General features: G+C 42.9%; 1 protein-coding gene across 2 annotated transcripts in view; it reads left to right on the top strand.

The window, feature by feature from the left end:
* Window positions 1-24535, top strand: part of fgfrl1a (fibroblast growth factor receptor like 1a) — a 350262-nt gene that overhangs the window by 126185 nt on the left and 199542 nt on the right. For both annotated transcript variants that reach the window (XM_041197387.1, XM_041197377.1), the window contains exon 3: window positions 16488-16760. In XM_041197387.1, the coding sequence (XP_041053321.1) occupies window positions 16488-16760 (273 nt within the window). The remainder of the gene's footprint in view (window positions 1-16487; window positions 16761-24535) is intronic.

The following is a 24535-nucleotide window of genomic DNA, read 5'->3' as shown; positions in this document are numbered from 1 at the left end:
TTTTTTTGAAATGTGTTCTGCAGAGCTATTGTTGTCGTTCATTACAATACACTATACAAAAGTGAAATGGGTATAACAGCGGGCATACCATGGGACTCAAGGCTCATGCTCAAGATCTTCCCTCCTCCTCAGGCCTGTGCTCGGGGAGTTTTGCACGGAGGTGAGACTCGAAAAAAAACCAGGGAGGGATCAGTCAGCTGGAATCCACACAGGCTGCCCTCCTGTGCACCTCCCAGCTGGCTACAATATGCTTGTTGGCAAGGGCATAGAAATAGAGAGTGGCATCAGGAGAATGCAAAGAGATACAGAGAATGAGAGTGCGAACAAAGCATCACACACTGCTGCTCAAAACACTCGAAAAAAAAAGTAGAAAATAACTAATTGGCCACCAAAAAAATGTACAGTAGCTTATTACTGTAATATTGGTTAAAGACACAAAACCAACTTACCCAGAGACAGCCTGCAATCCCTAGCTGCTGCCCTACATTGTACACCCCAGCTGCTTCTTGTTAGGAAGACATTTTTCACTGTCTTTGAACACCAAATGGCAGCCAACAGCACATTAATACTTAAACTACTACACAATTATTTTTAGAGCTGCTTTCCAAACTGCAGCATGTTGAAAGGGAGCTCAGATCTATTACATATGGTGCTGTTTATCAAGCTTCGCCTCATGTATAATAAGCAGCTCAGTCAGAGATGTACTGCAACTTTAAGAGATAGCCTTTTTTGTGGTGTTCTACCTCAAGCTACTGGAATGAGACGGCAGTATTTACAAGCTTTACTATTAATCTAGATTTATAGGGAGGAAATCAGATGTCATGGCCTAGGCTTTAGCAGATTTGACCCATAATCCTTTGCTAAATTAGCCTGTTGAGAGCACGGTGTAGGAACAATAAATTATTTGGCAGTCCCATGACCTGTAATCGTGCTGAGAGCTTTGATGCTGCATTGCATTTACTTACAGTTAGCTACTGAAATGTTATGAAAGTCAGTGGTCAGGAATTGCCCCTGTAACGAATGGTTGTATGCTTCTTCCATATATATATAACCATATACCTACCAAAGTTTGCGAGGCAATACTGTGTATGAATAGGCATATTATCCAGTATTTGTTTCGTTTTTGTTTATAAATGACCCAATAACATGCCCAATTTTCTGTCCATTTTTGTGCCTTATCCATGCCTTGTCACATCCAAATATGTCTGTTTCAAAACTTGCGCTGTATAAACTTTATCAGATCACCCAAAACTCTCGGTTTCTTATTTGGTACCATGGGCCAGACTTTTGGGGGAGGGAAGGGGCCTCCTACCCCCTCCAAAACCTGGCACTCACCATTTTTGCGCATGTAAAAGTGCAGTTGCCTTCAAATAGATGCAATTTCCATTAGTGGGATGTGTAAAATATGGCTCGTGGACTTTAGAAATTGGGGCAAAAGGGCTAAAACTGCCAGGATCATTTGGAGAGGTAAGGTAGCTTTTTAGACAGGTAAGGGACCTTTTGGAAAGGGCCAGGAACACCTTTGGGAGAGGTAAAGTGACCTTTGGGAGAAATCGTGTCCTTTGGGATTGTTAAAAGTAGACATGAATGTGTATAAAATGTGAATAATCTCATTGGAACTGTCAAACTGTCAAGGAATTTAAATCCCCAAGCTCTTTAATAGTTTTTTTTTAAAACTAGCCTGCTGTGACTGCTTGCAATTTCACTAGCTGTGTGTTGACATAAACCTGAGGGTTATCATTGTAGGAGTGGGGCTGCATGATTGATTCCATAACCTATCACTATCAGTGGGGGGGTCAGTAAGTTCAGAGTTTGATTGACAGCTCCAAGTGGTTATAAAATCTTTGATGTAGGACTAGGAATACAAATGGCTGTTTTCATAAGGGATTCAGCACTTAATGAATTTAAATTATTGAATTTAGATACTTAGCACTTTATTTTATTTCATCTCAGCATAGCTCCTGGTGTCTGCCCATGTTAGATATAGGGAGAGTTGGCATGGAGGGTGAAAGGGCAAAGGGTGGTGGGTGGGCCTTCTGGGTTGGCATGAGGTGACATGAAGCTGACATAGGGGCTATAAAGGGCGATGGGAGTTGGTACAGTAGCATAGGTTGGCTTGGAGGTTATGAGGGGCCACAGGGGTGGATAGAGGGGCATGGTTTGGCAGGGAGGGTATGAGGGGCTAAAGGGGTGGATAGAGGGGAGTAGGTTGGCATGGAGGGCATAAGGGGCCATGGGGTGGGTGGGGGTCATGAGGTGGCATGGAAAGGACATGGGGACTGTGAGAGGGGTGGGGGCTAGAGGACTGTTTTTTGTTTTATTGTTTTATTTATAGCTGATGTGAAACCCCAGAGCACCAAGTTGGACCTTTTGGCAGCCAGCAGCCCCTGTGGGAGCCTCCATATTGTTCCTGGGGGCAGCGGGCCTGACTGCACCCTGGAATGAAAATTAGAACATCTGAGGCACTTTCTGTCAAGCATTTTCTCCCGAGTCAGGTTAGCGATGTCAGGAATGTTCATGAATCTGTACTTCAGAGACTGGAGTAGAAATTTAGTCCCATGTTTTACTTCCCCATCACCTCTGCCTTTGCTGACCTTTAGCTTCGAGTCCCTCAATGACTGAAAGTTAAAAGTTTCATTGTCATTGTTAAATCTGCTTATTGACTTGCCTTTGCTGTCCCTATAAGGTTTTCTGCCCCGGCCGGGTGGTGATGCTCTTACCTCTAAATCAGAAGGTTGTGGGTTCAAGCCTTAGTTCAGAAATTTGAGCACATACTTTTAGCTGATGCTGTAGCTGAGTGTTGCGCTGTCAATGCTTTTGTCTTTCACAGAAACTACAAAGATAATTGGATGCAAGATATCCCATAAGACTCCCTTAGAGAAGAGCAGGAAAGTTTTCTCAGCGTCCTGGCCAACATTTATCCTTCAATGAACACTAATCACCTCACTGCCAGCCTTAAAGAAAACTGCCCACAAAGAACTACCAATCTCTTTGGCGTAGATTTTCCCTTTAGTTTGAACCCAAAAGTTGCAAAAGCTAAAACTCTACAGGTTGCAGGGAAACTCAGACTAGGGTTTCTGAATTTGAACTACTACCCCTGCTTCCTAAACCCACCCTTATCAATGTCGGGCCATTGTGTTTGGGCTGCCCCCAGGGCTTAGAATTGTTTAATCGCGATGCTCTAGCCATCATGATATGTGAGTCAGGCTTGATGGACCAGTTTTCTTGCCCGTAAATTTCATATGTGCATAAGTATCCATCATTAAAGTTTGTCAGGCATTTTCACATCTTATTTCTGTCATCTTGACTGACGCTCCTGCTTTCTTTAGGAACAGGAGTTTTTGCATTCACTACTAGTGAGGCAAAGCAAGGTTGTTGGGGATAAATCATCTCAGGCCCAGCACAACACTCAGGAATAGGGAAATTATGCTTTAATTTTTCAGGGCACTGGTGAGACCACACCTGAAGTACTGTGTACAGTATCGGTCTCTTAATTTAAGGGAAGATGTAAATGCATTAGAGGCACTTCAGAGAAGGTTTACTAGACTAATATCAGGAGTGGGCATGTTGTCTTATGAGGAAAGGTTGGACAGGTTTGGTTCATATCCACCGGAGTTTAAAAGAGGTGACTTGATCGAAAACTTTAAGATCCTGAGGGGTCTTGACAAAGTGGACGTGGAGAGGATGTTTCCTCTTGTGGGAGAATCTAGAACTAGGGGTCACGGTTTAAAAATAAGGGGTCATTTAAGACAGATGAAGAGAGATTTTTTTCTCTCAGAGGGTCATGAGTGTCGGAGCTCTCTTTGTCAAAAGGCAGAGGGAGCAGAATTTTGGAGTATTTTAAGTAAGAGCTAGATAGGTTATTGGGGATAGGTGGAAAGTTACAATCAAATCTTCTTGATGGCAGAGCAGGCTTGAAGGAACGAGTGGCATATTCCTGCTCCTAGTTTGTATGTTCCTTCCAACCCCACGGACCTTCCAAACCCACTACCACTATCATCTTATCTCCAGTAATAGAGCATTTAGCCACCTTCTTTTGACATTCAATAGTATTATCATCATTAAATCCCCCAATATGAATATTCTGGAAGTCTCCATTGATCAGAGACAGAACTGATCAGCCACATAAATGATGTGGCTGCCAAAGTAGGCAAAAAGCAGGGTATTCTGTGGCAAGCAACTCACCCCCTGACTCCTCAAAGCCAGTCCACCATCTCCAAGGTACAAGTTAGGATTGTGATGGAATACTCTCCACTTGCCTGGATGAGTGCAGCTCCCACAATACTCACAACCATCCAGGACAAAACAGCTTGCTTGATTGGCAACCCATCTGCCACCTTAAATATTCACTTCCTCCACCACTGATGCAGCGAGGCTGCTGTGTTTACGATCTTCAGGATTTGTCGCAGTAACTCGCCAATATTTCTTTGACAGCACCTTCCAAGCCTGTGATCTCTGTCACCTAGAAGGACAAGGGCAGCAGATGCATGGGAATGCCACCAACTGTAAGTTCCCCCTCAAGACATACACCATGCTGGAACTTTTTTGCCATTCCTCTACTGTCGTTAGATCAAAATCCCGAAACTTCCCCACAGCACTGCGGGTGTACCTACAACACACAGACAGCAGTGGTGCAGGAAGGTTGCTCAGCAACATCTTATCGAGGGCAATTAAGGCTCGGCAATAATCTTGCCAGTGTGACTGTGTGCTCAACAGCTGCACTCTATAATATCAACATGTAACATGACCATAATATTTGAAGAGCAGTATTTATAGTGCCACTTTAATCAGAGGTAAAATCCCATGACTGAATTTTTAAAAAAAAGGTACCTGCAATTAGTCCGTAGATTTGGGTGAGTGGGCACCAACACATTGACGTAGAATACCGCAACTACCTGATACGTTAGACTTCCTTTTACCCTATTCTAAAAAGTTCATTTAAAGAGAATTCCCATTGGGAAATCCATAATTGTTAGTGTTGGTGACAGGGGGAGGCGATGACATAGTGGCATTGTCACTGCACTAGTAATCCAGAGGACCCAGGGTAAAGCTCTGCAGACCGGGGTTTGAATCACATCATAGTAGATGGTGAAATTTGAATCCAATAAAGACCTGAAATTAAATGCCTGATGATAACCACAAAACCATTGCCGATTGTTGTAAAAACCCATCCGGTTCACTAATGTCCTTTAGGGAAGGAAATCTGCTGTCCTTTCTGGTCTGGCCTACATGTGACTCCAGGATCACAGCAATGTGGTTAACTCTTAAATGCTCTCTGAAAAAGGGCAATTAGGGATGGGCAATAAATGCTGGCCTAGCCAGTGACACCCACATCCCATGAACGAATAAAAAAAAGCTGACTTAATGAATATGTGTTCATAATGGGTGCTTCACGCGGTGGGAACCCACATTGAGAAATTATGGGTGCATTCCTCACAACATTCCACCAGTTTAATTTGTAAACAAATTGGTGGGGAGCAGACTTGGAACTTCCAATATGTTTCCTCAGCTACTGAGGATTTCTACTGAAAGATAGCAGTCAGAGAATCAGCCCTATGGAACTTCCCTGGTCTATGGCTGCCTGAATGAATTCATTCACCCTTCTGTAGATTTTAATTTTGGAAAGGAACCCGTTCTGATTTTACCTCTAATTAAAGTGGCACTGTAAATGGGGCCCTTCAAATACTATGGTCATGTTACATGTTCGATATTGTAGAGTACAGCTGTTGAACACAAAGTCAGTGACAAGTTTCTATTTCTAGCTCTCAACAGAGGTGAAAGAGTCATACTTATTAAACCATGTGCGTTGTGTAAACTGGGTTAAAAATTAACTGTGACAGCGAAACGGAATGTAAAGTTAATCTGTGAACTTGAATTCAAGACCTAAACTGGGAGGAGGAAGTGGAAAAGTAACTGGTGGTAAAGAGATTATAGAGCTCACAGGGTAGGAACTGCTATGTTGTGGATTATTTTTTCCTCCTGTCAGTTTGGTGTCAGGCATTTTAAGCAACCCTGAATATGAAATTATTTTTGACAACTGCTCCATTATCAAATTAATTTTTGAAGTCTTATTGGGCTCGAAATGTTAACTCTGTTTCTCTCTCCACAGGTGCTGCGAGACCTGCTGAGTATTTCCAGCACTTACTGTTTTCATTTCAAAGTAATTTCCATTAGGCAAAGTTATCAACGGATAAGGCAGCTAAACAGAATTGAGGTACGGTTTAGGCATGTTCAAAGTGAATGGTGGAGCAGATTTCTATGTTCCTTTGCCTTCTTGAGCTCTTTGCAATAGATGACATTGTGGTGTATTTCCCTCTGTTCACTGAGGTTAATGACTGTTTCTTGCCATGATGCAAATACTCTCTGGCTCTTTTATTGTTGTTATGATCCCAGTTGAGGTTACCCCTCGACAAGCCTGATACCAGATCGGAACCCGGCTTGATAGATCCTAACTTTTATTTTTTTGTTTAGGTACGTGGAGAGTCACAAAAGTCGGCTGATAAACTTTTAACAAAAGAATAAAACATTTATTAGACAAGAAAAGATTAACTATATTACAATACACCTTCACCCACCCCAATACCTTTATGGATATATACAGATTTGTAAGGGTAACACAAGTTACACAAGCTATCTTATACTCTAATATTCACAATCCAGGCACACCACGCTCTGAAACCAAGTGACAGATGCCACTCCATACAGATGTTATGGATCTCTTATCAGTTCCCCCTAGACGCTTGTCACACTGTGAGCCAACCAGTCTCACTGAACTCTGTCTTTCACATAAGGGTTTCCAAACTCCACTCTCCAAGAACTCGCTTTGCAATTTTCTCCCAAACTGATGCCTTCTCTCAGACAAGGGTTCACTTCCAGAGTTTCAAATTCTTCTTCCGATGTTCCTCTCTCCTAGGACACCACATGCATTCAAACTTTCTTCTAAACACTCTCTCTCAAATGTTCAGCCATGCCCACAGGACACCACTGCTTCACATGCCCATAGTAAAGAGTTACAGAACTTCAGCCATCTCTTTGGACCTTCTAGCCTCTCATTTTAAATCAGCTTCCTGCAGCTTTTTTTCATTTAAAGCTTGAAGCTTGGAGCCTTTCTCTGCTCCTCATTCTTAACTTCACTTAACTGGACCTTTTCCAGGTTCATGTCCTTCCTTTGACTAGAAGGCATCTTGGGACTTTCTCCTGTTTCTGGCTCACTCCTTGGCCTTGAGACCTTTCTTCTTTAGTTTGGGACTTCCTACCTCTTCCTTTTAATGTCCTACCTGTTCTGGCATCATCTTCAAACTGAAATCCAACTGCTGCTTTTTCTCTCTGTCTCTGTGTGTGTTTGTGTGTCCCTCTCTGGACACCTGTTGCTCGGCAACAGCACAGTTTTTTCTACTCCTGTGTTTGCTTTAATTTCTCTTCAAGAGTTGTACAAATCTCATTTGAAATGCAGGTTTGCAAACAGATTTTTAGACCTGCTATCTCCACTCAAAAATGAAACTAGATCCTTTTAACCCACAAGTGGAAAAAAATAAATTAAACTTAAAGATACACCTTATTCCTAACATTCCCAAATACACATATAACTTATTTAAACTGTCTCTATTTCCTAACATTGCCACCAAAAAAAATGGCTTTGTGAATTATTTTGTTGAAAAGAATATCCCTTTAAATAAACCTCAACAATTTGATCCAGGCTGACTTTCTTCAGGGAGGGCCTAACTAAATGATTTTGTTCTCTTGGCCATTGTGGAAAGTTCATTTTGTAGCAGTTGTGTCTATCCGTTACACCAAGAATATTTTCAATGTAGCATTTGCTCTTTACTGTTAGATAAAGTTCGCTTTTTTTTCAAACCAGCAGTTGATCGATGATGCAGTGATGTCATCATGTCACAATTATGTCCTTTAATTCTCTAACCTGGCAAATTGCAGTCTTACAAAACAATTCATCAAGCAGCAATGCTCCTTTTAAACTACATAAACTCAGATGATACGTTAATCAAAACCAGTCTAACCTCATTACTACAACCCCCACAGGGACCCAGCAAAGCAAAAGTTCTTATCTGAGGTCCATCTCATTGCATGTTCAAGTCTTTGACTGATTACAATATGGGACTGCGGAAAGTGTGCTAACAGGAGGCTTGCTGTCGCAAAAGTTGGAACAGTATGGAAAGTAAATCGAAGGAGGAGACAAGGAAGATAACTAACTGGAATCAGTTGGATGCCCCAAGTTACAACTTTCATTCCCCCCACCCCTGCACTAAAACAAATGTCCACACAGTTTGACCTTTCAAGGAATTTCCTCTCCTAGTTGTGTTTAATGTGATAATAAAGTTTAGCTTAAACAATGTCAGTGCAATTGGTCTCCGAGGACAGGATTCAGCAGTGGTGGATTTTCCATATGTCTGTGGTTAGGTGAAATTTCCCTTGCAAAATGTTAACAGTAAAAGCAATCATCCCCCAAGTTAGCAATTAAAACTAGTTTGGATGTAGGAAGGAAAGGGAAATTACACAGGTTTTCCAAATAATGGGGCACATAAGATGTGAATTTTGATCTTTTATTATTTTATTGCCAGGGGTAAAGAGCAAATGCAAGCAGGTAAAGCAATGAAACACTAGGGCCATTGAATGATCCCAAAGGTGAAATTCTATTAATTGATCAAAGAATAGCAAACATACTGAATGTATCGGTTTGTCTTCCTGATAGACACGATGGGTAGTCTCTCCAGCAGAGAATCTCTACTTGATGGGGGGATGGCTGAAGTACTATAGGAAGTTTTGCTTACTGATAAGCTGGTGACATTAACTTAAGACAAGGCTGCAGTCTTGATGGGCCTCATACAAGGATACCTAAAGAAATAACTAACAAAATGAATCGCACCTTTGAAACTGTTTTAGGGAAATCATTAGAAAGGGGAGAAATGCCCGCAGATGAAAAGCAACAAACATAATATCAGATTTTAAAATCGAGCACAAGGATAACGCAGGGAACTAAGGACCAGTGAACCCAACATCTGTTGTGGGTACAGTATTAGAAGGCATTCTGAGAGAAGGGATAATGAAAGACCTAGATGGATATGGTATGGTATGGCAGAGTCAAAATAAATTATGGGTGGGAGGTCTTGTCTAACAAATTTACTGGAATTGTTCAATGAAATGATAGACCATGGAGATTCTATGGATGTGATACGTTTTGATTTCATTAAAACTTTTGAAACTGTGCCACAAAAGTGATTAGTAGGAATTTATGGAATAGAAGACAAACATCTGAAAGGTCATTAAACCGAAGAGAGTAAAGAATGAAAACAAAAAAACTGCGGATGCTGGAAATCCAAAACAAAAACAGAATTACCTGGAAAAACTCAGCAGGTCTGGCAGCATCGGCGGACATGAGGACTCGAAACGTCAACTCTTTTCTTCTCCGCTGATGCTGCCAGACCTGCTGAGTTTTTCCAGGTAATTCTGTTTTTGTGTTGAGTAAAGAATGGTTGTGAACTAAACTGTTGACATACCAAGGAGGTGCAACAGGAATCAGTGCTGAGTCCATGCTCTTTACTATATGACAATGATTTTTAGATTGAGATAGGAACAATGTACTTTAGATTTGTAGATGATACTAAATTGGTGGAGTAACAAACTTGGACAACTGGTACAGAGCCATTCCTTTATTGTTGCTGGGTCAAAAACCTGGCTCTCTCTTCCTAACAGCACAATGGGGTGCACCAACACCAGATGGACTGCAGCGGTTCAAGAAGATGGCTCATCACCACCACCTTAAGGGTAATTGGGGATGGGCAGTAAATGCTGGCCCAGTCAGTGACACCACTATCCCATGAAAGAATAAAAAAAAAATCTTCTTAAAGCACAACCACATTCAATGACTCTTACCTTTGGTTTAATGAACCTCAACTCTGAATTCAGAAGGAAGCATTTTATTTCAGGCCGAAGTTTCATTTTCCCATTCCACCACCAACATGAGATCTTATGAGCCAATTAACATGCAATGAAGTTCTGCTTTGTGTTGTTGATTTGAGCTTACTGAGAGCTGAGTTAAGCCTACTAAAAACGTTACCCTTATGCAGCTTACTTGCTGGTAATTCAACATTGACCACACAAGAAAGATTGAATTATCCAGTAGCAGCCAATGCAAATGAGATGGTAATGTTAATGAATTAAATAATTTTGGTTGAGAAGTAGGCTGCAGTCAACACAGAGTTGACTTGAACATTGTATTAGTCTGGGCTCGATTCAAACTCGTGTCCCTGCGGTGAAAGGCCAATGTGCTAAGTCACTGCTACCCAGTTACACGCTCCAAGCTCTAATGTCTACTGCTGTTTTTGATAAAAGGAAAACTGCCTTTAGTGTATACATGAAGTTCTGGCTTACAATATGATTTGGCACTTTTAAATGTGCCTCTCTTGCACGCACCAATATTCAAAGCAAACAGAAATGCTGAGAGGGCTTTTGATACTTGGAACTGCCTTCTCTTTTACAGTCTCAGTTATTATTATATTTTTTTGCATAAAGAGGTGACAGAATATTTATTTTCCAACTAAAAACATTGCAATGTTTTTCTTTCCTCTAAAATTCAGGAGTAGCCAACAGTCAGCAATTAAAAAAGGGCAAGGGTGGAGGGCAGGCAGAGAGACAGTATTGGCGAGGGGGTTGAGAGGGAGTTTATTACAAGAGCTGCAGTTGGCTATGGGGTGTAAATGCTCATCCAGATGGCTTGCATCTATGAAACTGTAGAGGCATAATTATGTTGCCCGGAGGTCCGCACTTTTTCATCTCGTTCAATATTTCATAAAGGACTGTCAAACAAGTTGAATGTAATCATTCCTGGATGTGGGCATGTTAACAAACACAGCACAGAAAATGTGTCCTTTTGAAGTGGCTGCTGGTGACTCTTGAATTCTAGGCTTCTGGACTCCATTCATTCAGATTAATTCCTCTGCTGCTTTCATAATGGTAACTTCAACATGGAACGAGAAGCTGTTCTGCAGCTGGTGTATCTGATATGTTGTGCAGTGGCATCTGGGAGACTGCATTCTTTATATTCACATCTTTATTTGTTTTATTCTCAAAAGCGTGCACTTAAAACGGATCATTCCAAAGCCACTCACCCTTGCTCTTGAAATTTTTAGCCAGTCACATATTGCACCGGAATTTAGAATGCAGCCACCAAACATAACATTAAAAGTTTATGGACTCTTCCTTTTTGTGAAAGATGCATTATGGTATGATTATTTTTATTAGTGCAATTTAGAGTGTCTGCTGTTCCAAGAACATATCTTAGTGTAGAGCAGCAAGGGACATGCAAAATTCTAGGCTCAAACATTGAACGTTGACAGATATCAAGTACAGTGAGTGGACTGTATTAATCATTGAATGATAAAATGATAATGCACTGAAGGCGGTCATTTGGCTCATCATGCTGGTCCAGGTTCATTGAAAGAGCTATCCAGTTAGCCCCACTTCCCCGCTGTGTCCCTGTAGCCCTGCAAATGTTCTCCCTTCCAATATTTATCTAATTCTCATTTGAAAGTTATTATTGAATCTGTTTCCACCACCTTTTTCAGGCAGTGCATTCCAGATAACCCTGTTTCAGAAACAGCACCCGGTGATATGTGATAATCCTGCTCTGGGAACATTGTCAGGGATTAGGTTGGAGCACATCATCTCTGACAAAAGATATAGATGGCTAGATATTTGGCTTTAGCATTGACACAAAGCGTGCATTATTTGATTGGCTGTCCGTTATATCCCACTTGATATTCAATACCATTGACTACAATGGAACTGAATATTGCGCAGGGTGTACAACAGGCGGCCAATATGATATTGCCCATTGTGCATTGGCAAGTATTTTGTTTCAAGTGGTTTACTGAATGATGCATGGAGTTTGCCACATGTAATCTCTTACAGGCTCCGTTTTTGCAAGTGACTTGTTGCATGCAGGATTTTGTCTGCATACAATTTGTTGCAGTTCATTGTTTGTTGAATGCAATTGATTAGATGCATAACTGCACAAATTTGGAATTACCTAAGCGTGACAAAACAAAGTATGCTGCTCATGACTGAATATGCTAAATTAGAGCTATGGAAGGTAAAACATAGAGACACGGGAACAAGAGCTCCATCTGGCCTGTTCCGCCATTCAATTAGATCATGGCTGATCTGTAACTTAACTCCATCACCTGCCTTGGTTTCAGAACCCTTAATACTTTTGAACTTAGACTTTTCTCAGCAGAAATAGAAAATGCTGAGAAAAAAATTGTTCCATGTATTTCATGTGCTAGAAGCAAGATTAAGGTGGTTTCATTACTGCGGTGACGTTCTACTGCATGATTCACACCACAGTAATGTTGTTTTATGTGATTAATACTGCAGTGATATTCTGCCACATAGCTTCCTCTGCCATGATATTGTACTGTGAGTAATACTTCTGTGATACTGAATTATAATATATGCAGGGTAATTTTTCATCTGTAAGATGTACAGTATTTCTAGTGACACACAGACCCAAATTTTACTGTTATAATGCAAAACTGTCAGTGTGTTACAACTGTGAAACTGACAGTTATTTCAGGCATCCACATAGAGTTAAATACAGAAATCCAGAAATTACCATCAGTGGTTCTCCGGTCCTCGATGGAGTGCACTGTTGAGGTTCCTGCAGACGGAAATCTTTTGAAACTGCTTGAATTGACATGACCTTGCACTTTCGTGCCATTAGCCTCGTTGTAAAAACCTTTGTAAAAGTTATGCCTATCTTAATAGCATTCATGAATTCATCTGTGCTCTGCCCAAAGACAGGTCCTTGACTTATTGTGTGCTGATGCTTCACCCTGAGCTGTTTCCTTGGCTGTTTTTGTCAGTGGCAGTTTGCCATTGCCCTCCAATCTCAGGACAGGTCCCACAGCAGGAACAGGAATTGAACCCATGCTGGTGGTCTTAACCTGAGTCATGTGCTAGCCATTTAGTCAGCTGAGCTAATCAGCCCCCTTTTAATAGCATACCAAATGCCTAATTATGCTGAATAACCTCTCTGGCCCTGAAAAAGAAATTTTATGTTTATGGAATTTCTTCATTGTGATAAAAAAATTCACTCATAAAATAATATTTTTTAAGTAATTAAAAAGATAAGGATAATCCTTAGTTTTTACTGATTTGCTGCCTGAGAGAATTCTTCAGTGCGATTGGTTGTTTTATTTTTATTCGTTCATGGGATGTGGGCATCATTGGCCAGGTCAGCATTTATTACTCATCTCTAATTGCCCCCTAATTCAGAGAGCATTTAAGATTAACCACATTCTTGTGGGTCTGGAGTCACATGTAGGCCAGACCAGGTAAGGCGGCAGATTTTCTTCCCTAAAGGACATTAGTGAACCCGATGTTTAGCCTGTTTGGTGACATCACTGTTACTGGACACTAGAGATCCCCTATAGCAGATAATGAATTGATGTAATTTGAGAAAGGGGAAATTCATGCACAGAGATCGCTTCACCATTGACTGCAAAATCTGGGCAATATTTTCCTCATGTAACATACATGACAGAGTTTAGTGCTGGGGCCATAATTTGCATTAGTGGAATTTGATAAAATCTGTAAATGGATGAATAATTGTCAGATGAAACTAAATACAAATAAATAGCTAATCAAGTACTACATTCAGGTAGAAAAACTGGATGCCACAGATATATAATCACGGATGTAGAAATAGCTAAAGGCAAAGTAGAAAGAAATCTGGACGTGATACTGGATTTGATAATTAATATGTCAAATCACCATGGTACAAAGGTTTGTAAATTGAATGGAATAGACCTGTGGTTGAGTATAGGTTTGAATATAAAATTATACAATCCACTGATCAAAATTACAGCTTGAGTACAGTGTTTAGTGTTAGTCACCAAAACATAAGGGAAAAATATATTCAAAGTATGAAGGAAGTGTTGGGAAAAGCCATGAGGCTAATCCCCAGTGTCCAGCTTTGGCGTAAATGAGGTAAATCAGGATTGCTTCTTCATGGAATATCTTAACATTAGAACAAGGTGACACACTTAAAAACTGATGAACAGGCAATTTAAGATAAATGCCAGGAAGAACTTCTTTAAACTTTTTTAAGTTGTCCTCATCCGAAAAGGGCTTCGTAATGGAGGCAAGGATCTTAAACTCAAGTTCCAATTAGATGATGTTATTGGGGAACTGTAGGTTTTAGTAGTTTGTATGGTATTCTCTATTCACCATTGTACCACAAGCGTTAAGCATTTTTATGTTAAATGGGTTAATGCCTATGTTAAGATAGCAGGTAGAGTTTGTTGTGAGAAAACATTGTGGGCGGAATTTTACGGCAACGGGATTTGACGTTCCAGCTGTCGTCAGTGGGAATTATAATGGCCCGCCGCATTTTACAGCCCCATCCCCGCCAAAACGGGGCCATAAAATTCTGCCCTAGGTGTTCATTTCTTAATGTTTCCAATAGTCATTTCTAGGTTTAGATTCCACTTACCTGAAATGCTGCACTATTAAATCCATTCTATGTTACTATGCATTGTAAGTGAACTTACAAGATCAAAGAATAAAGTGCAAAGTTAGTGTCAAAAGTGGCGATTACATGATTTGGTGCTCATGGGCAGAGTACCTTGGGATATCATTGTCTGCGTGTCAGCAACTTCTTGAGTTATGCCCATGGTGAGTGCTGTCACTCTGATAGGAAAGACCAGATTGCATAATTACCCTGACCCCCAACCTGGTAATGATGAATGTTTTTGAAAAGTTTGTTTTTGATATGACACCTGATCAGTGGCTGAATCACAGTATGGTAAACTGCTGAGTTACCCAGACAAGGAAGGTCTCAAGTTTGAACTCCAAACTGTGCCGAGTTAGCTATATTATGAACCACTGCAATTAGCCTCTGCTTGGTTATGTGGGCAGCAAATTGTAGAGTTGGTTTGTAATTTGCTCTTGGGATGTGCATGACAATGGCATGGCTGCCTTTATTGCCCATCGCACTACACGGAAACAGGTCGGTCTCTTTTGATGTGTATCCTTCACACAAACAGAAGGCCCAATCTCATGTGCCTAGCTCTTCCAATATCCCGGTATTCCCTTTCTCTTAAACTACCTTTCCAACCTATTTTTAAATGTAAACGTGGTCCTGAACTTTTCCCTTGTTGGGTACATGCAATCGGCAGGCCTGGGAGCTGTCGGGAAACGTGCCCCTGACCGTGATTGGCCACTTACAGCGATTTCACGCTGGCTGGCCAATTAACGGCTCAGCGCTGCCGGGGTTACGGCGGGAAGCGAGCGGGCGACGATGTCACCACGGGCATGGGTGAGCACTTCGAGGGAGCTCCCTGAAGGCAGACAGCTGCCTTAGGGAGCTGCAGTCCTGCAAATAATAAAAGAAAGCACAAAAGAGCTGCAAAAATATGTCCATGCAGCACAATCAAGCACCTGAAATCGTACCTCACAAAAATGCTGTCCCCAGATATTTTTTCATTTCCTAACGGAGACATCATCCTGTCCTTCGATGAGGTTTCATCAAAAATGTAAAGGCCACCTGGCCGATTCACCCGTCAGCCAGCTGTAAGGTTGGACGGGCCATGAAAAATCACAGACAATTGCGACATTAATGGGCTTCATTGCCTGCTTAATTGTTGGCGGGCGCACTTCTGACTGCCATGCGCGCCCACTGAGCGTAATACCGTGCGAGTGCGCGATCATGTCAGGATGCTCGCCTGACGTCATGTCACACAATTTTACGCCCGTTCAGGTTGGATGCACACCCCTAAAATTCTGGCCATGGCCTTTGCTTCAATCACTAACTTTGTACATACCACAGCCTTACAACCCTCTTTGTAAAAGTGTTTTTCCTGTTGTCTGCCTTAAATCTCTTACATTTAATCTATGTCCCCTCATTCTAGATCACTCAACCGCCAGGTTCAGTTCATTTTTCTCTACTCTGCCCCGTCAGTTTATAATTTTAAACACATCTATAAAATCATTGCTCAATCTTCTTGGCCCTAATAGAAACCCTTTACATTGATGTAGATTTATGCCATTTGTGCATTTTCAAATGTGGCTATCTCCCTTCATGTGCTATCCTCCCAAGTGTCAAAAGCATTAAAAGAAGGGCAATCGGACTTCTTCCGATGTGCAGTTAAATGTTCATGAGCACTTACCCTCACTATGAGCAACTATTCTCTAAACTCAAGAGGAACCTGATTATATAATTATGTGACCCCTAAATGAATGAATTAGCTTAAACATACCTGGACCTCAGCAGCAGCAGACAATATTTTGGGTGTTACATTTTCTAATGGTACTGTTATGATAAAACAGTGTATCACCTCGCTTACCATTTTTAATGCCACAGGAGATGTACTAGTGTCCTTAAGAGAGTGTGTTAAATTGCAAAAGGCAACTCAAAACATGTTAATCTCCCTTTGGCCACTCAACCAACTGCTCTTTCCCTTGATCCTTAGGTCCGCCACAGATTTCTGCAAGAGTGATCAACCGACAGACAGTGAGGTTAGGTCGAACGATCAAGTTGCCATGCCCAGTAGAGGGTGACCCCCCACCATTGACCATGTGGACAAAAGATGGCCGCACCATTCACAGTGGCTGGACCCGATTCCGAGTCCTGCGCCAGGGTCTGAAAATCAAAGAAGTGGAAGCTGAAGATGCTGGGACATACATCTGCAAGGCTACTAATGGTTTTGGCAGCATTAACCTCAACTATACCCTCATCGTGATTAGTAAGTACTGAGTAAGACAGGAAGCTGCTTTGTTTTTTGTTCTGCTCCATCTAATTCAGGTGTCCTCTGAGCTCCATTAAGCAGGATTGATGCATTTCTTTTCCATCTGTCTATTCCTTATAGGCCAGTTAAACTAAGCTCCATTATCCTGGGCTTTGGGGTTAATTGTTTCACAGATGCTACTCAAAGACATCGTGGGTTCTATTTATCACAGAGCATTGGGAGAACTGTCCGCCTTAAAGTCAGGTTTTTCTATTTGGCAATAAATGGACATTCTTCATTTAGGCCTCAAGTACCCAAGTACAAGTTAGACCAATAAACCTGTACAAAGTACACTGTTCTGCATCATGGAGTTACCACTTCCTTTAGTGTGAGAAGGAATAGTTGCAAATAGTTGAGTACATAAAGCAGTCAGGCCCGAGAATTATAAATTATAATGTTTTCTGTTTGATTCTTCTTTCTTTATATTTTTATGATTGGGCTGTTTCAAGCCAAGTCGCTCAGAAATCCACATATGCAGTCTCCATTCGCCCACTACTGAGTGCACATTGCCTCCCTGTTGGGCCACGTCTCACAGGCAACAGGCAAGGTTTGTACTTCTGGAGTTTAAAAAACTAAAGCTGTCAGGCTACCAGTGGTGGAGGTTTGTTGCAATTCATTCAGGGAGTCTGAGTTGCTGTGGCAACATGCACTTTTACATCCATGTTTTAGCATCTGGAGCTATGGATAGTGATGAGAAAGGCTCCAGTGTTCTTTCCATCAGATGACTGACTAGGAATCTCTCCTGCTCTTACCACCAGCCATTGGCATGTGTTGGAAAGGTTTGCAGATTGATACACAACCTATTTGGCTACATTATGAACACTTTTGCCTTGGCCATCAAGTTCTTAGGTGGAACTCAAATCTGGAGCTTCTGGCCCAGAGGCAGGGATGCTACCCACTACGCCACAAGACCTTCTCAGGCTACCAGTACAGGGCTCCAATAAGCTTCCTGTTACTGGCCCAGCTGGGATCATCTTACTTGTCAGGCCATTGGTTTGCTTTGCCTGTTTGTCCAATTGGCTCTAGCTGCCATGATGGATGTAGCAACTCACTCTTGGAGACTGATAGATATGTAGTTAGTTTGTCAAGAGTATTTATGGCCTTATAGGATTCTGGTTGGAGCAGGAATTCCAGACCACTTAAGAAAAACATAAATAGCTGATAATATTTATAGCTCCCCCTGCGTGCTAGGCCATGTAGTCCCTGAATAATTTCTCGAATTAGCTTAACAAAGAACAAATCTTTGGATCCTTCTATCAAAAGAATCCAACAGTTCACAACAGAGGATCACCTTAAGGAAGGTTGTTCTGTGAACCCTTGTAGCCCATAGTAAGCATTTTGCAACTGGTTGCAGAACTAGTGTGGAGTTATAGTAGTGGGATGACTCAAAGCCAGGGACAAATTTTCCTATTCTTGGCCCCTGGGTAATATCCATTACCCATGCGCAAAGGTCAGGCAAAGAAGTTTTTTGTTCACATTTCTGGGTTTTTTTAGGTTGTGTGGGGGAGGGGCGCAGAAAGAAGCTGGGCTTGTCCCTCCAGTAAGAACAAACTCAGCATTATGTAAATGATGTAGTTGAGTGTTCATAGATCTTTTCTCTCACTCTACTTATATTGGCTAGATTCCTGTATTATGGATCTCCCAACAATGATTCTGTGGGGCCTTATGCCTGTGTCCCCTACATAAGGCACAAGTTGTATTTTAAGCCAGAAACCTTTGTTACTCAAAAGCAGCCACAAAACCCCAGGCCACCACTGGCCCTCCCATCTTACTAACCTGTCTTCTGGCACCCGGCCTTATTGAGGAGGGTCGGCTTGTATCTGAGGTACCCCTAGGCTACATTGACGGACACCAAAACTGACCGCAGTTTGGCCTGAACAGGCACAGCATGTATAGGGCACATAGAGCCAAATGGTGAGGCATGAAAATGAGCCTGCAGGACCTCCTGAAATTGACCTCCAATGCGGAAAATTAAACATTTCCATAGAAAATGGCTAATTTTACTTTCAACAAATCTGCCTCATTAATACTTAACTATGATCTAGGAAGGAAACACTGAAATTAAGGGGAATATTTTGATAACTCTTTTATGCTTGAACAACAAAAGAACATAATTGCCTCATTAGAAAGTTATGGGTGAATTTTTCCCATTGTATTTGCAATTAAGCTGTGCAATCGCATTACAATATACGCTGCAAAAAACATCTCAGGAACACAAATGTTGGGCAGAATTTTTCGCTGACCGGGCGGTCGCACACCCGACTCGCTTGAGTTTTAAATAGCGTGTGATGACGTAGGGTCAGTGTCTCGACGTCATCACCCACTCGCTTGATATTTCGGTCGGCAGGCTCACGCGGGTGTCAGAGCCCCACCCGCCATCAATTACGAGGCCAATTAAGGCCATTGAAAATGAAATTAAGGTAGATTTTTACGTTGCCCATGAGATTTTGCGCTCGTCACACGGGCAAAACAGGCAGGCGGGCAGCCAACATTTTGCAAAAGCTCAGACAAGGGTGGGATGAAAAGGGTCAGCAGTTTTGGAGATAGTTTGCTGCTGGTTGCTTATTGGTACTTGGCAGCTCCATCTCAGAGCAAGTACATGCTGGTGAATCTAAGGGAGAACAAGGACATCTCATTAGTTAAAGTCATCACACTGTCAGTGTGCATGCTAGGCACCCTGGTGAGACAGTGGAGATCTGCATCTTGGTGCCATTATCTTTCAATGATCAATAGGTTTGAGGCTCCCACCAATGAAGAGACTACACCGGAATGGTCACACAATACGAACTCTCACCTCTGTGCACTGCGCTCTTACTTTGTCTGACTCCCCCGCCTCTCCATGCCCGGTTGTATTTGGAGCATGCTGACTCTCCAGCTCAAGGGCGTCCTGCTCGAACCTGGTCAGCAGCAGCAAGTTGGTCGGGCCTCCACCTGTAAGTGCCCTTTCTGATTGGTTATGGCTCATCTTCTCCTGAAAGGACAGAGGAACAGTGATCAGTCTACTCTCTACTTGCAGCGCCATTGCAGCCTGGCCAACTGAGGTTGAGGAACACCTCACAGGGCACATCCGAGTTGTGGCCCTCGAGCCGCAAGGCACTTAGTCCAAGCAGCCAGGGCATCATTGACAGTTGGCACTCAAACCTCTAGCACCACTGAGGTTGACAAGAGGATGGCCAGTCCTTAATACTTCTGCACACTGACCTGTGCCAACATGGTACTCACCCTTCCTGAGCACAGCAGGTCATTGACCCTCTTCCGGCCCTGCACCCATGTGCGCCGCACCATGTCATGGCTGCTCACCAGGGCTGCAACCTCCTCCCATTCCCTCTTTGTGAGGTGCGGTGCCCTCCTCCCATCTTTGGGGACAAGGTTGTCACTCCTAGCAGCCACCGCCTCCAGGAGGACCGCGAGGTACTCATCAGAAAAGCAGGGGGCCAAGTGCCCACCCGACCTGCCTTCTGTCTGGCGTCTCCAGCCGCAATCGACTCCATCATTTGAGCTTGCTAACGCAGAACAGATGTTCTTCCTTTCTGAGGCTGCCTGGGCCGTTTTTAAACCGGCCGCCGGGTCGCCATTGGACCTTCCTGACCAGCGTGGAGCCGCGTTTCACGCTGGGCGGGCTTTGATTGTCCCGTCAGTGTGAAATCGCGGTTGGGGTTGGGGGGGGAGATGGTGAGGATCGTGGGCGACGACCCGTTTTCTGGCCGTGCCCGCCTGCCGAACCCATAATTCTGCCCGTTGTTGTTAAGGTGGCTGCTTTAAACCCTGGGACAAAGTGTCAATAATAAAAAATGGTGCTGCACGCTTCCAGATCCCCGTCGTGAGGAAAGTGACCTTTACTTTGAGGAAAACTGAGCTGCATCATAGTTGGAAACAAGTGATTTTATTTTTTTCAATCAAGTAGCTGCTCATGTGTACAAGTTGGAGGAACTCTTGCCAAATGGTGCATCTTGTGTAACGTCAGGCACCCAAGAGTTAGTGGGGAACACTCATGTTGGAATGGGAAGTCGCATTTCAATATTCTCCCTGCAATGAGTAAATGGAAAATGATTTGAAATAAGCCAAATTTGTGCTATAATCCCTCAATTAAAGGAGAACCTCGTGGTTTGCAAAAATGTTAAACCAGTTTTCAAAAGCTTTTAGGATATTGTACTTCAAATCTTTTGCATAAACTGGTCAATTTGGATTACTGAAATTGGCTAACATCCATATAAACCACAACGTTTGCGTATAAGATTTACTATTTAACCACTCCAATTAATTCTGATCACCGAGATTACAGTCGATTCCCACCAATGACACAACCAACAAATTTTAATAAGGTTCCTTGAACTGCAGTAAATTTCTGCTGGGATTAAGAGCTGCTGATCTAAGTGACTGTAATCTTCTCTGTTTAAACTGCCCTCGAGGCTATGCTACCTACAACCTTTGAGTACTTGTCCCTGCTGAGTGGTTTGCTAACATTTGTGAGGCTCTGCTACTGACATGGCCTGGAACGGCTGATACCTTCTGTCCAGTTGACTTAATTTTATTCACTGTTTGGAAATCGGGGAGAACTCCTTGCAGGCCAGAGTTGCTCTAGGGGAATAATTATAATTTCAAAATTTAGCCATGTCATGTTCAATTTTTCATTTGTACGGTGATCGATTGTGCATGTCTGTTGATTGTTTTTTATTCTGTCTTGCTGTTGGTCAAGCCTGGGTGTGGTTAGAGAAACAGAAACTAAACTGAAGCAGCTGGAAGCATGAGAGAGCAGACATGTTAAAAAGCACTTGAATAAAAACGCCTGTTCAGACATATCTCTGCAAATGTCCAAGGTACAAAACACAACAGCCTATTCTCCAAGGCCCAAGAAATCAAACAAGGAACAACCTCTGACCTTTAAACATGGTGGTCTTAGATTTCCAACAAGTACCATGTTTAAGATGTGACAATGTACACTAGAAGGGGAATTATAGATCCAGTTTACAAATATGTTGAACTAAAGCATTTATCAAATGCTTATTTATTTATCCATCAATCTATCTCACATACATATTTAGTCATCCACAATCAATTACTTATTGAGGAATGATCAATTTGACTTTTTAGGCGTTTTGTAACAGATGCTATTAGAATATATCAAAGTACTCCTTAACTGCTGAATTTATTCCATATGTTGAGATGTTGGAGAGGTTCTGTGCAGATCTTTGTCCAGTTCTTGAAGCCCTGCTCAGTTTAAATAAGTAAGGTACTAGTAGTTGTCTTTTTCCAATATGTAATATGTATATTGTCTTTTAAAGTCATCTTGACTCTACCAATTTCTTCCCCCACTTAAACTATTCATTCGTGCTGGGGTGTCTGCAGGTGCTGACAGTTCCTCGGGGTTTTGTCCAAGTGGTTATCCTACAGGCGAGGTGACAGGCACGATAAATCAGATCCTGCTCTCCTCCAGCATTCATGCTCACTTTGACATAAACACACCTTTTAAACGTCTTTACTGTATAGCGATCAACAACTAAAGCCCAAATCTTCCAGTCTCTGGATCGTCAGAGATGGGGCATCAGTTTGGAGGTGTGCATCAGGACCCCGCGGGAAGTCCTGACACACAGGTATACCCGGAAACTGCCCGGGAAGTTTAAACTTCCGATGGGCTGATTTGCGCTAACCAACACCCTCTGTGAATGTCTCCAATCCTGAGCTCAGGGTGTAGACTTGTCCCAGATATGTGGGACTTATCTACATACTTACCCAGGAAATGTTAGACAGTTTAATACCTGGTTTAACTCAGTGTAACTCAAATACCGCTCCACCCAGCCGACTAACCCCTGACCCAACTAACCCAGTCCGACCTCCACTTTGGGGGATCACTCCACATGATATCAAGAAATGGCTGAAGGCACTGTATACTGCAAAGGCTATGGGCCCTGACAACAATAATACTGAAGACTTGTGCTTCAGAACGTGCCGCGCCCCTAACCAAGCTGTTCCAGTACAGCTACAACACTGACATCTACCCGTCAATATAGAAATCACAAAAAGCAGGACAAATCCAACCAGGCTAATTACCACCCCACCAGTCTACTCTCAATCACCAGCAAAATGATGGAAGGGGTCATCAACAGTGCTGTCAAGCAGCACTTGCTTAGCAATAACCTGCTCATAGGCACTCAGTTTGGGTTCCGCCAGGACCACTCAACTCCTGACCTCTTTACAGCCTTGGCTCAAACATGGACAAAAGAGCTGAATTCCCGAGGTGAGGTGAGAGTGACTGCCCTTGACATCAAGGCAGCATTTGACCAAGTGTGGCATCAAGGAGCCCTAGCAAAACTGGAGTCAATGGGAATCAGGGGGAAAACTCTCCACTGGTTGGAGTCATACCTACCACAAAGGAAGATGGTTGTGATTGCTGGAGGTCAATCATCTCAGTTCCAGGATGTCACTGCAGGAGTTCCTCAGGGTGGTGTCCTAGGCACCACCATCTTCAGCTACTTCATCAATGACCTTCCTTCCATCATAAGGTCAGAAGTGGGGATGTTCGCTGATGATTGCACAATGTTCAGCACCATTTGTGACTCCTCAGATACTGAACCAGTCCATGTCCAAATGCAGCAAGACCTGGACAATTTCCAGGTTTGAGTTGACAAGTGGCAAGTAACATTTGTGCCACACAAGTACCAGGCAATGACCATCTCCAACAACAGAGAACCTAATTTCAATGCCACTACCATTGCTGAATCCCACCATCAAAACCTTGTGGGTTACCATTGACCAGAAATATAAATACTGTGACTACAAGAGCAGGTCAGAGGCTAGGAATCCTGCAGCAAGTAACTCACCTCCTGACTCCCCAACTCCTGTCCACCATTTACAAGGCACAAGAGAGAAGTGTGATGGAATACTCTCTACTTGCCTGTTTGAATACACAGCGCCAGCAGTGTGTACCATCTACAAGATGCATTGCAGAAACCCACCAAGGCTCCTTGGACAACCCACGATCACTACCATCTAGAAGGACAAGGGCAGCAGACAAATGGGAACACCATCACCTGGAAGTTCCTCTCCAAGCCACTCACCAGACTATTGCTCTGACACTCGACTAACCCCTGACCCAACTATCCCCACCCACCCACCCGACTACCCCTCTGATCACCAGACTGCTGCCCCGACCACCCGTCTAACGCCTGACCCGTCTCCCCTCCCCGCAACCACCCGACTAACCTTTGACCCAGCAACCACCCCCCGGACCCAACTACCCACCCGCTCAACCGCTCACCCACCTATCCATCTCACTTGCCTACCCACCTCACTCGCCTAAGCTCCTTACTCACCTCACCCACCTATCTGCTCCACCTATGCTATCCACCCACCCACTTACTCACTGAAAGACTTGGACCTTTAAAATCTTACCTGAAAGTGGCAATTGCTGTCATGAAAATGGTACGTGTATTCCCTTCATCTGTCTCTTCTTGTACCCAGTGGTCTTGCCCGTTGATGCCTGCCCTGACCCTTCAGTGCATCAGCTGGGATCATAAGATGCAGCTGAAAAATCATAAAAGGGTTCAGCGGCAGGAATATTCAGGTCAGCGTCAATGCGCTCAGCACCAACCTGGCTGGAAGATTTGGGTCTATGTTTTTGTATATGTGAACACAGAGGAGGCAGTGTTGCTGCAATTCCAATCCCAAAAGTCGTCTGAAGCCAATTTTGCATCAGAGTTTTTAAAGGCATCCTTGGAACACTGAACCTAACCCTG

This window comes from Carcharodon carcharias, chromosome 1 (assembly GCF_017639515.1).
Source record: "Carcharodon carcharias isolate sCarCar2 chromosome 1, sCarCar2.pri, whole genome shotgun sequence".
NCBI classification, from domain to species: domain Eukaryota; kingdom Metazoa; phylum Chordata; class Chondrichthyes; order Lamniformes; family Lamnidae; genus Carcharodon; species Carcharodon carcharias.
Note: the sequence above shows the minus strand (reverse complement) of the source record. Positions and strands in the feature narration are given on the sequence as shown.